Source organism: Dipteris shenzhenensis, chromosome 3 (genome assembly GCF_047967505.1).
Source record: "Dipteris shenzhenensis isolate YYH24624 ecotype China chromosome 3, Dip_SZ_1.0, whole genome shotgun sequence".
NCBI lineage: Eukaryota > Viridiplantae > Streptophyta > Polypodiopsida > Gleicheniales > Dipteridaceae > Dipteris > Dipteris shenzhenensis.
The window spans coordinates 47,010,171-47,023,134 of record NC_141598.1 but is presented as its reverse complement, the minus strand read 5'-3'; the positions used below and the strand labels follow the sequence as shown (position 1 = coordinate 47,023,134).

At 42.5% G+C, this 12,964-nt stretch overlaps 1 protein-coding gene across 2 annotated transcripts in view; it reads left to right on the top strand.

Annotated features, from left to right (window-relative positions):
- Positions 1-12,964, top strand: part of ATKRS-1 (lysyl-tRNA synthetase 1) — a 97,859-nt gene that overhangs the window by 50,488 nt on the left and 34,407 nt on the right. For both annotated transcript variants that reach the window (XM_087402008.1, XM_087402000.1), the window contains exons 8-13: positions 1,687-1,808; positions 9,350-9,430; positions 9,628-9,753; positions 9,882-10,164; positions 10,247-10,343; positions 10,530-10,686. In XM_087402008.1, coding sequence (XP_087258134.1) covers positions 1,687-1,808; positions 9,350-9,430; positions 9,628-9,753; positions 9,882-10,164; positions 10,247-10,343; positions 10,530-10,686 — 866 coding nt within the window. The remainder of the gene's footprint in view (positions 1-1,686; positions 1,809-9,349; positions 9,431-9,627; positions 9,754-9,881; positions 10,165-10,246; positions 10,344-10,529; positions 10,687-12,964) is intronic.

Genomic DNA, 12,964 nt, shown 5'->3' with positions numbered 1-12,964 from the left:
AGACTTAGACTTAGACAAATGTAGATTAGGAAATAGTACACTTAGTGTGCACTTATCTCCAACAATTTTAGTCTAGTATGGTATATTGCTGAGCCCTTTGCTTCAGCCCTTTGTGGCTTGTATGAGCATGTGTCACTTTGTTACTGCACTTTGTCTCATAGGCCTGCGAGGCCTTTCGAAGACGTTAATACAGCTTTCTTTCTTTCTTTCTCTCTCTCCATCCATTCCACATGTATATAGAAGCACACACATACAAGATCTTGAAGGACCTTCAATTGGAGAAGACTTTTAAAAGCTCGTACTTAAATACATCAAGAACTATAAAAGGCTTCAAATATGGAAAGAGGTCAAGGTAGGTTTGAGTCTCTTAAACTCCAAGTTTTCCTCCATAAAATAAAATGGGAAACATTGATAAAGTTCAAGCTTCTTTCAAATTTGGTACAACCATAAGGCAAACAACTTAATTTATCTTGAAATATTTCATCTCAAAAGTGCTATGTTTCGAATAGCAACCATGTGGAAAGGCAACATTAAGATAACCTTATGTATTATACTTTGCATTAAGTCAGCAATAACAAAGGGTTGAAAATGTAATTTTTCTATCAATAGTATATAATATAGGGCAAGATGTGCAATTTACGGTAGCATGTTTAAATGATGTTAAAAAAAAAAAAATCACAAATACTTGTTTGAACCGCCACATCTTATAGTATTTGGTAACATGCATGCATGCATGCTTACATACTTGCGTATATAGAAGAATGGAAATGCACGCATCAATGCACACATCCTCGCAATCGTATGTGTACATGAATGGATGTAACTATTCATTCTTATTTAACATTGAAAGACCATGTCTCAAAGAATTGGTAGTTTCATAGACATTCATCATGGTACCATGTCTTAAGAAGGGATTCTAATTCAAAATAAAGCATGTTTTAGCCTAGGGAAGTATCAAAGGCAAGTATAGAATAAAAATGCTCCACTTGTAGTCCATCTATTTGTGAAGAACTAGTAAGGATTTCTAGCTCTAAGTTTTATTGAAGAATATGGGATCTGAATTGCTGGATATAAGTATGTTGATATAATGTACAAGCCATGTAAATGGTGCTAGCCTTCATCATGGCTGAGTCTGCCCTTCACCTCCGGAGTGCCGACAGAAACTCAGTACGAAGACTTTGTATAAATGGATGCTCAAGTATGTGTGGGTGTGTGGATTTGTATGTGTGAGAGCATATTTTTATACTATGGTCTACACCCACTGTTGGGCGCTGATGACGTCAGTGGGGATGTCATAGTAGCTAGTCCCTGCTATGCATGATGGAGTTTATGGTTTTCAACCTTGTGAGTGACTCTCATGAGATTGAAACTGCAGTATGTTGTGTTTTTAGAGGATGAGTTTGGGAATGTTCCTGGATTCATCTAGGTATATAATGAAAGATTTGTGTGAAAATTGAGTCATGCGCACTTAGACAATGCTTTTTAACTTAGTCCATATTGTCATATGTGACAGAATTGAAACATTTGTAACAACCAACATGTGAGATTATGTTTGTGCAAGAACCCGGCACCCGCTTTGATTTGTATATAAAAGGTGATTGGGATGAGTGCAAATGTGACATTTATTTAAGCTAATTGTCAATACTTATGACGAGTTCCAACTTACGGATTCTCTTTGTCATGCAGGTAGGACAAAAAGGGGAGAGCTTAGTATCTACCCAAGAGAAATAGAAGTATTGTCACCCTGCTTGCACATGATGCCAAGGCCAAAAGCTCTAACAGTTAAGGGGCTCCGTGATCTTTCAAAGGTATCTTATAATTTTTTGACAATCATGTTGGTCAGCTAGGTTACTAGTTTTTGTCAATTGAATTTGTAAAAGAAATGTATCAGTCTTGCTTGACAACATTAAAAACATTTTATTTGTCAACTTTGAAAGCAAGGGTACAATAATTTTGAGAGATTGTGAAAGAATTGATGATATCGAGAAGGATATAAGAGCGATTAGGTAACGTTGTGAATGATGATGGCAAATTAGAGTTCAGTCTCTTGAATGTATAATTATGACATTAACACATACTTTTTGTTTTGTATAATGTTTCAGATTGCCCTTGTCTAGCATCAATGGCCATGTGGTGGACATATTTAGGTGCTTGTGTTTTGCTAGTTAAAGAAACAAAAGGGATGGAAAATTGACCTAGTTCAATGTCTAAGAAAAAACTACTTCGAAATGCTAGTGTAGGAGAGACTGTAAGGAAATGGTATAGTCTTCCCAAGGAGTTGTAGCTTGGATGAATTGAATGTGGATGATAAAAACGTGGTGTGTCAGTGGATGACACGTGTTAGCCGCATGTGGGGTCCCATCCCACTGCTCGCCGCATCATCAGGCCACATTTTTTGCAGCTCTAGCCCTCTGGCTTGCTCTGCGCACTTTGCCATTTTTTCCCACTACAGTCCATGTCCACCTAGTCTTGGTCCATGTGTCGCGCCTTGTCCCGTGCTGTCCTATTGCACATCTGCATCTGTCCACCGCCGTCATCTGTAGCTAGAGATAGACTATCCTCACTCTCTCCCCTGCTCAATACTAACTGCAACTGCAAGATGATGCACTCAATACACAAAGTGATGCTGTGGATGTGAGTGAGAGAATTAGAGGGAGAGAATGTAGTGGATCTCCGAAGAGGAAATAGATACAACCGAATAATGAATGCCCAATGCCCAAAGGGCTGAATACAACTGTATGAAGGGGCTGAAACCCTCATTGCAAAACTGGAAGACTAGACTACCTAGAGGACACTGGATCCCTGAAGAGGTTGAGGCTACCCTGCTGGTCTGCTACGGGGAGACGTGGGCTCTGATGCTTTGAAGGCTTGAAGGCCTGAGGAGTGGATGAAGAATGAGTGCCAAAGGCTGCCCTTTTATAGTTGCTAGGTCAGCCTGGCTGACTTGGTCAACACCAGTTGTTGACCTTGGTCGGATGGTCAATATTGACTACCGACCAGGTCAGGCAAAAAGTCAATGTGTTGATTTTTAACCAAAACTCAACTGTGTTTTTCAACATGCGATGATGTGGCGTTGACTGTGTGCCGATTGTTGATTGCATAGGGCTTCCTACATGGTTGTACGGATGCTTGCGTGGTAGTTGACCTGGTTGCCTACGTTGACACCAGCTAGCATGGCCACGGGCTTGTGGATGCCCATGACATCATCGACACCTAACAATGGGTATATACCATAAATACATTGTTTTATAGCCTCAAGGGCTTGGTGGAAACGGTCCAAGGCTAGCACGCATTTGTATTTGTATCAGGTCGAGTGCTGGAGGGTGAGGTGCACCAATTGTGACTTGATTCTTGCTCGAGAAGATATGGCGCTCTTGTTTGTGAACAAATACACATCTAGGAAGGTGGGGCACTCTTGTCTGGAGGCTAGGAGCTGAGGCGCTCTTTCAGGAGGCACAAATTCGTGTCTCTCGTCTCTCTATCGCCCTATCTCTTGGGCTGTTTTCTGTCTCGTGATCTATCAAGTGGGAAAGACGTGATCTTCTCTTCTCTGTGATTTATCAAGTGGGAAAGACGTCCTAGGATGAGAATTTCTATCGAGAACTATTGGCTGAATTGGCAAAAGCAAGAGATAACCACTTCTTAGTTGAAGCTTGTCCTTGGACAAAGTGGCTTCAGAGATGTAATGGGGCATCTAAAGATAAGTATTTCCTTCATGTTTATTAAGCTTGCCTTATTTTGATTTAAAGATCTAACCCTTTTGTCTTATTACAAGGAAAGAAGTGTGTGGAAAGAAGTGTGTTGTTTCCTTGATTGTTTCAGGAATCAAATGTCAAGCACACAAGATTGCTTATACATACATATGTGGTCCTAAAGTATTTCTTGATGGGACAAGCTAAGGTATTCCGAGTTATATTTCAGTTTTGGAGGATTCCAAGTTATTGTACACGAGTGATATAGTCTCTTTTATGGAATCAGTTTCCTGTGACCTATGTGGTCAAGGCTAGGGACTATCTGTTTAGTCTCATCAAACTTTTGTATACATAGTATCAAGACAAAAGAAACTCAAAGTTATTATATTGAGTTTATGGGTTTGAGGAGCTTATGCCAAAGAGGAAAAGTGTCAGAGACTACTTGAATATCTTTTATGAAGTGAAGAGTTAGAACCAAAAGTTGGCAAAGTTGATAGTCATGCGCGTGATTTTATGATCTTCAATTAGGAAAGTGAGTTATGATAACCAGTCATGATAATCAGTTATGTTCTTATAGAGGATGAGATGATCAAGAATCCGATCCTTTATGGTGGGATTTCATGTGGTGATTATTGACCAAGTATTTCAGTTTCAAGCTATATTATCTCAGTTCCAGAGGAGTTTCAGTGATATTCAGTTTTGTTGTTTTCTTGTTATGGAGCATGACATGCTCAATATGGCAGCATTTTATGGTCATTATTGACCCAATATTTTCTTTAGGATTTTATTATTCAATAGTTTCCATTGGGATTTGTTTTATACAAGAACTCTTATGGTTTCTCATGAATTATTATGGCCAAAATGTCACAGTTTTAAAGTTCATTTGACAGTTATATGTAGTTTTGGAAAGTTTAAGAACCCTCCAAGTTTATGTCTGACTAGCATAGTAAGTGTTTGGTAGGAAGATATTTTATGTATCAAAAAGCACCAGATCAGTGAATAGTATTGGTATGGAGTTTATCACTTCATCCAATAAGATTTGAGTGGATCCTCAAAGAAAGAGGATAAGGAAAGATTCCAAGAAACAATTTCATCAAGGCTAAGTATCTCTTTTATGTTGATAAACTTTGCCTTATGAAGATCTAACCCTTGTAAGGCAATACAAGGAGAAAAGTGGATTGTTTTCTTGAATTTGTTTCAGGAAGACACCTTTCATGAATGAAAAGTCAATGAGTATGATATTCCCAAATATTGGCCATGTGATTTATGGCTTTCTTTTTATTCGGATGTAAAGATGGAGTTACAACCAAAGAAGCCGAGGGGAATACATAGCCCTTGAAAGAAGCAATCATTTCAGAATTATCTCTAGTCCGTCTTGTGAAAGTGAAAGAAGAAGCAGTCAACTCCAAGTGAAAGGGGCATGGATTTGCCAAGAAAGGACATATAAGTACTTGTTGTCACTGTTTCTCCCAAGTGCAGCTTTTGAGGGTGTCGGTCACCTATAGTCGTGTTGTTGCTCGTTGTAGCATAGGTGTTCACAAGTGTAGCATAGGTCCTTGGGTCGTGTTCCAGTGAGACGTGTAGGCCAAAGCCTGGAAGCAAATCTCATGCGCGCGTGAATGAGAAAGAGAGCTTTATCATACACGATTGATGGAGGTTCTCGCCTCCACAGGAGTTCAAGGGTTTAGAAGGGGATTTCAGGATTCGAAAGGGGGACAGGGTTGAGAGAGCTAATTAGGAGTTCCAGGGTTTAGAGGGGGTTACAGGGTTTAGGGGAGTCCAAGATTGAGGAGTGGAGAGCTAGTCTCCTTTGCGGATTCGAGGGGTATGGGTTGAGGAGGAGAGACAAAGGAAGGAGGAGGAAGAGAGAGGAGAGTGGATGAGGAGGGAGGGAGGAGGAGGAGGAGAAGGAGGGAGAAGGAGATAGAGGAGGAGGAGGAGGAAGAGGAGGAGGGAGGAGGAGGAGGAGGAGGAGGAGATAGAGGAGGAGGAGGAGGAGTGAGGAGGAGGAGATGGAGGAGAAAGAGGAAGGAGGAGGAGGAGGGAGGAAGGAGGAGGAGGAGGGAGTACAAGGGTAGAGAGTGTAAGGGTAAGGCCATGCTAGAACACGATAGTGTAAGAGAGCATGGATGCAATGGAGATCAATCGCATGAATACAATAGTGAGCTTGAACATTGAAACCCCGAAGAGTGGGAGCTTCATTCCATTGAGAGATATTTATACATGTTGGTCTCTACACAATTTGTAGGTCCCTCCATGGTGGGACCTCTTTTGTAGGCGACCTTTTGGATAGGAGTCCCTCCACTTTTGGGGGGAACCTTTTGGGTCTTTACACAAAGTGGTGGGACCTTTTGGATCTCTACACAAAGTGGAGGGACCTCAAAAAGTGTAGGCTTTAGTATTTCTCTCTCTAGATGCTGATTTTGCAAGTATGATTGGATCTTTTCTAGAGAGGATTTTGGCTATCCTCATCCTTTAAGATTCATCATACCATCTTTCAGGCTCAAGATATTACAAGCAGAGCTTTGCCGCTACTCTACATGAACAATGCTCTCATAGTTGTTGTCCTAGACTGCACTTCTGGCTCTTGTTGCCACATGGTTAACAATATTGGATGGGAAACTTCTCTGAGTGTATCTCTTAGAAACTGAGATGTCAAGAGCTTTGTCATTCCAAGGAATTCGGACCACGAATATTGATATGCTCGCGAATGGCACAGATCGAAGGACTCAGGTGGGTTGATCATAGCAAGAGGATTATTGCATAGTAGTGGCATGGAAAATGCCTGGATGAAATAATCAATCCGAGAATTAGTAAGAAGGACCTATGGCTGCCTAGTGCTCTTAAGAGCAGGAAACGCCAAGAAAAAGAAGGGCCTATGGCTACCCAATGCTTTTTTCTTGTTTTTTTTCTTTTTTTAACAAAGAAAAGAACCTTCTATTAATGCTTGAAAAAACTTCATACAAAACAGCAGCCCCGAAGGTGCTGAGTATGGAAAACTGGATCAAGGTTGAAAGAAGTAAACTAGCCTGTTCCAAAGAAACCCAGCTCATGCCTAGGGAGTCTTTGGTACATGGGCTAACAGCCAGGTGGGGGGACTATATAGTGAGTGAATCCGTCGTGGAGTAAAAGTGTAGAAAACTCCCTGCGGCCAAGACTTGCATAAACGTGCGTGCCTCGTGACATTCGCCCTAGAGCTCGGGGTCCCACGCTTCCAGGTGGAGCGCAGGGTGTAGATAATATCTTGCCAGATGGCGACCAAGGTAGTCGAGGGTGGAATAGAATGCTCGCCTATCACCAAACTACAGCGAGCAACCCAAATGTTCCATGCTGTGATATTGGCTACTACCTCCCACATGCTATCCTCCGGAGGGGGATGAGGATCCATGCTATCGGGAGAGACTGCCTCATGGAATCTATAATCTAAATGCCCTGACCCTGTTCCGCGGTAAGCTAGAGAGACCACATCAATTTGGAATGCGTGACCTCCCTCAGTCAACCAAGCCACCATCCCCAAGGTGTAGTCTCTCTGAAGGCTCTGCATGCGGGTCATACTCTTGAGGGCTCTCATCCAAATCCTCACTGCGCTACGACAGCTCTTGCCCCTCGCATATGCGCTAATGCTCCAAGCCTTGCCTCTGCCTCCATGGGTGATATGCTCCATTTGCCAAAGGAGCAGGCGAGGTCATTGTCCCACTGTGCGCATCCAATGTGAGTCCACTGCCTGAGCATACGACCATCCTGATCCTTGATCTTCTGGTGCCATGGTGCTCGAACTCCTCTTTGCAACGGAGCTGAGCATGGATGAGCCTTCCTTTTAATCTCTGCTAGATCCCATGGAGGCTCCTCATCAAGAGGGGACCCTTCCCCCTCTGAGAAGATCCGTCTGTGTGAATGTTGCCATTGCCCCCTAGTGCGTGACAGGTACGGTAGTATGGGAAGTAGGAGCTCAGGTGTACAGGATGTACGAGTGATGCAGGTACAGGAGCACGCACGATTGATGGGACTGGAGCTGCGCAGATGTACGGATGTATGGGCGATGCAGGTACGGAAGCACATATGGCCGACGGGACTGGAGCTGCACATGTGTATGGATGGGCAGGACTGTATGGACAGGTCTATAGACTTGTACGGGCGAGCTGCAGGTGGCGAGTGTATGGGGCAGCGTGCAGGCTGGGCGACCGTACAATGTACGGATGGGAGCTGAGGCTGGTGCAGACGAGGATGATGGCGGGTTGGTAGGGCAAGAGTGCTGGTCCAGGAGCTGCCTGCTTTGATACCAAATGAAGGAATGGAGGTGAGAGCAAGAGAGCAGAGCAGAAGAGAGCAAACCACATGAGTGTATTGAAAAGAGATAAGAAACAAGATACAAGACTAAGGCTTTGTCTTAGTGACAAAACTTTATCCTAACTACAGTTACTAACTACTAACTGTAGTTAGGGGTCCTAACTGTGGTTAGGAGGAAAAACCTCTAATGAGGGAAAAGTGCCCCTAACCCACTTATTGGTCATACATTGGTCACTGCCATAGTTCACTATTCTAGTTTTTGGTGCCTCAGTTTGGAAGCAGCAGGGAGGTCCAGAGAACCTGGTGATAGAGCTTCATTGCAGAGCAACAAGGATGCCATGAATCAGGAAGACTCGTGCTTCGCCCACGGAAGCAGCGATGAGTTGAAGGATCAATTTACGAACAGTACCTCACCTTCGGGGTGTCCGTCGGAGCAGCAAGGAGGTCTGCTTGAAGGGCATTTACTCAGCCCACTTAAGCTCTTGGAGAGTATTTAGGCTGACAACACTGAAGGTACCAGGAGGTAGGACAACCGTTTTATGGTGCTAGGGGTCCACATTTAGGCAGTACCTTAGCTGCTAGATGGTGGCACACTGTGCACACTTTTGTACAAGGTTTGTTCTTCTTTGGAGCAATACATATGTACTGTTTCCACTCTCATGTGCATGGTTCATTAACTGTATCCATCTATCTATATTCACTTGTGTACACGATATGGAAAAGGAGTGAGATTTGAGTTAGCACTGTGTGATTTCTGGGTAGTGTTGGCTACAGCAAGAAACCTCCATCTCTGTTTTCTAAGAGAAAGGAGGGTGATGTTGCGGCGGGGAAACAAGAGGTTCATTGGGGAGCTTCACAACCACAGCATTACGCTTTGCACCAATCATTATCAGCATTGTAAGATTTCCTTTGGGTATGTATCTAGCTTCGTTGATGGTAACTTCCTGAGTTCTTATATTTGGCAAGAAACAGAGGTGAGGCACTTGTTTCATATCATAACTCCAGTCTCCACTGTCATAGTAAGATAATTAGGTTAAGATTGGATTTCAGAACAACAAAAATCTGAATTTGTATGATTGGATATATTCTAGTCTTACAAAGGTATATAAGATTGCTACCAAGTTGATGGCCATGATTAGTTCGTTGTTTTGTGCCTGGTCTTTGATGTGCTGCTAGCTTGAACAGTGATGTGGCAGAAAAGTAAATAATTGCATTGCAGGTTGTAATAATGCTCGCATCACCCTGTCCAACCAGGCAATCCAACAGTTATGGAATCTTCTAGGGGCTATATTGCTATCAAACACATACTTACTATTTCTGCCTGAATGGTTATCGTTAACTGGTCTGCTGAATGAGGTTTCTTTTTTCAGGACACAGAGAAGGAAAAAAATGCAGGTATTTGGGCTCCTGGTCAACCAAGAAATCCAGATCTCTATTCTCTGAAAGATCAGGTTTGATGGTCCCTTTGATTGAATTGACAGCAAAAAAGTTGCAGTGTGATCTCTATAATATAAAATGTTGCTAGGATGATTTAAGTGTTAATCTGCTTACAGGGTTAATGTATCTTTTTCTAAAGAAACATGCACTCATGCTCATTTGGTTTTACTTGTTCTTGTTTTTACTGAGATTTGACCTGATCAAACTACAGGAAACTAGGTATCGGCAACGCTATCTTGATTTGATAGTGAATCCAGAGGTGCGGCATATATTTAAAACAAGGGCTAAGATAGTAACATATGTACGGGATTTCTTGGATAGTCGCGGTTTTCTGGAGGTTATTCTTCTGCGAACCTTGTTTGGATGGGCATTGACTTTCACAAACAGTATGTTTTCTTAAAACAGATTAGGGTAATATTTTCTCATTTGCTTTGCATTGATGTTTTTGTGCTTCTGGGACTGCAGGTTGAGACACCTATGATGAATATGATTGCTGGCGGAGCTGCTGCAAAGCCTTTTATCACTTATCATAATGACTTGAACATGCAGCTTTTTATGCGTATTGCCCCAGAGTTGTACCTGAAACAGCTCATTGTAGGAGGCTTAGATCGTGTTTATGAGATAGGGAAACAGTTTCGCAATGAGGGGATCGACCTGACTCACAATCCCGAATTCACAACTTGTGAATTTTACATGGCATATGCTGACTACAATGATGTCATGGTCTTGACTGAGGAGATGCTTTCAGGTTTCATCCTGATCTCCATAATAATTGTATTGATATTTTCAACGGAAATTAATGCTAAGGAACTGCTGATTTGCGTGTGTAGGTATGGTAAAAGAAATTACTGGTGGCTACAAACTGAAGTATCATGCAGAAGGGGTTGAGAAGGACCCAATAGAGATTGACTTTTCCCCTCCCTTCAGGTGAACTTTAACGTCAGTAACCTCTATCAAGAGAGAATAAAGGCCTACATTTCTAATCTTACTCTCACAGTTACATTCTTCTAGGTGCTTTAATAATTAGATTAGTTTTAAAAACAGTGAATGCATGCGTATGTGTCTTTAAGGGTTAGGGTCTTACTAGGGTTTTCGATTTCCTTCATTTACCAGGAGAATAGATATGATGGAGGGTCTTCAGGAATTCGGGGGACTTACTATACCTGAAGACCTCTCCTCCGAAGAGGCTAACTTATATTTAAGAGAAGCTTGTAAGAAACTTGAAGTACATTGCTCGCCACCACAGACAACGGCTCGTCTCCTTGATAAGGTTACATTTTATTTTCAAGAGTAAAGCCATTCATTATACAATTGGGTACTTTTCTCAAAAATTTTGTCAAAGAATTTTTCCAAATGACAGAAAAAAGTTTATGTAACTCTGTTTGTTTATATGCTTATTTATCTGTTTCTGCTCTGGAACTCTATTTCAAATGCAAGAGGTGCTTCCAAATTCTGTTTTAAATGCAGTCCCTGTGATCTGTCACCCAGCTGCACAGTAACCATCTGATTCGAGAAGATCTACGTATAGAGGCAGTATATGGTGATGTCATACCATGGGGGAGATGTCCTACTTGTATCCAAGAAGATGTGTGATAGTTGAGGTTTCATTTTTATCCTGCCTGGTGTTAGCGTAGCTCAGATTCTTTTGACATTGTCTATGGAGATTGCCGAAGGGAAGTAGCTGTGTAGACTTTGCAACATAGGGGACCTCAAGTCCAAGATTTGTTTCATTATGTAATGACTTTGTATTATGAAATGTAAGGACAGCAATGTGGGTTTCTGCATAGCACATGAGAGCTATCTTTGGTACTTCTGATGATGTGACATAAACAAAGCCTCCTTTTATCTTTAAGATACTTTGATTGGCACTCTACAGTCTCTTCGTTGGATTGAGCTTCTCCATCAATGGACGACATTGTGCTTCTCACAACCGGCCGTGCCAAGACTTACCACAGTACCAAATGCATGTTGACATGGGCTTGGATTGAGGGGATGGCACTTAGATTATATGATAGTGCTCTTCACCTTAGCTCGTAGGGTTCTTCACCATCAAAGGACAACATTATGCTTCTCACAGCCAGCCCCCTGAGATCTACCGCACTGTGAGAGCCCGTTGACTATTTTTCCCAGTGGAGAATCTTCAATAAAAAAAAGGAGGGTTTGGGGGGGGAACCCTAATAAGAGCTCATAATCAGCTCTTGATGAGAAGGGGAACCTATTTTGAAGGCGTTGAGATATACCATCTTCCTTAGCATATTCCTTAGCATATCTACTTTGTGGAAAGAAGCACTCAGGCTTACCTTGTGTGAGCGACATAGGGGGGGCTTTCTTTGGCCCGGGTGTTCCTTTGCAGGTCATTGGGCTCATGTGAGGCAGAGCTGGAGACACCCTGGTGTTCTAGTTGTAGTTTGGGAGCATATTGGTTAGATTTTTAATTGACGATGTTATATTCGATACACATCTTGAGCCAGTCATAGTGCTGGGCCATGTGAACTAATGCGTGTGTGCTACAAGTTGACCCTCATTTGGAAGGCATTACTTCGGGTATTTGGAGGCTTTGGCTTTATTGAGGTGTTTCCATAAAGTTTCTTCAATGGGCCCTAGGTGAATAATGTAGGCCATCTTCTCCCAGTTCTAGCGATGCCCTATGGGCCCTGGTATGTGCCTTGTAGGCATAGGTATAGGCACTTAGTTTATTTTGTGCCTTTTATGCCACATAGGATACTTAGTCCTATGTGACACCTAGGACACTAAGTCCTAGGTCTAGAAGTACTATGTACTTCTTTTTACACAATACAAAAGATTGACGTGACGGTTGTGACTCTTTGACTCTTTGTACTTGCACTCTCTTTTCATTCAACGATCCTACAGTGGTATCAGAGCCACGTTTTGACTCGTTTCTTGCTCTTGGACTCGCACCAGCTCCCTTCAGCCTACCTGCTCCTCTATCCGTACAGTCCGTACGACTGTACGGGGCGCCTGTATGCATAGCCTGTACTCGCTGTACCTGTGCTGTCGTACATTGTACATGCGTTTCGTACTCTCCCGTACACTTTGCCCAATCGTATGCGGTACCTGTTTTCGTACATACTTGCACTGCACTTGCGATGTACATTGTACCTACGTTCCGTACAGTGCTCAGTATCTGCACCATACATCATACTTGCTTCTTACATGCATCCGTACAGCAGACATACAATGCTCTGCACAGCAGGCGTACTTGCTCCGTACAACTTCCGTACAGCGTACATGTTCCGTACAGCTTGTACCACTCCGTACAGCTAGTACTTGTCCCGAGAGTTCCGTACATGCTTGGCACGTGTGAAGTCTTTTGCAGGGCATTCTCAGAATTTGGGGCTTTTTGAGTGCTTTTGCTGTCCTTATCTTCCTCTTACTGTTTGAAATCTTCTCAAGTCATTTCAAGAGTTTGGAAAGCCTACATCTTGAGGTATATATTTTGGGACAGGTGCACGTTTGCAGTCAATTTGTGGACATCAAGTTCTAATTTTGCAGTTGCAAGCCTTGAGGCTATTTTTTGGGATTTGATC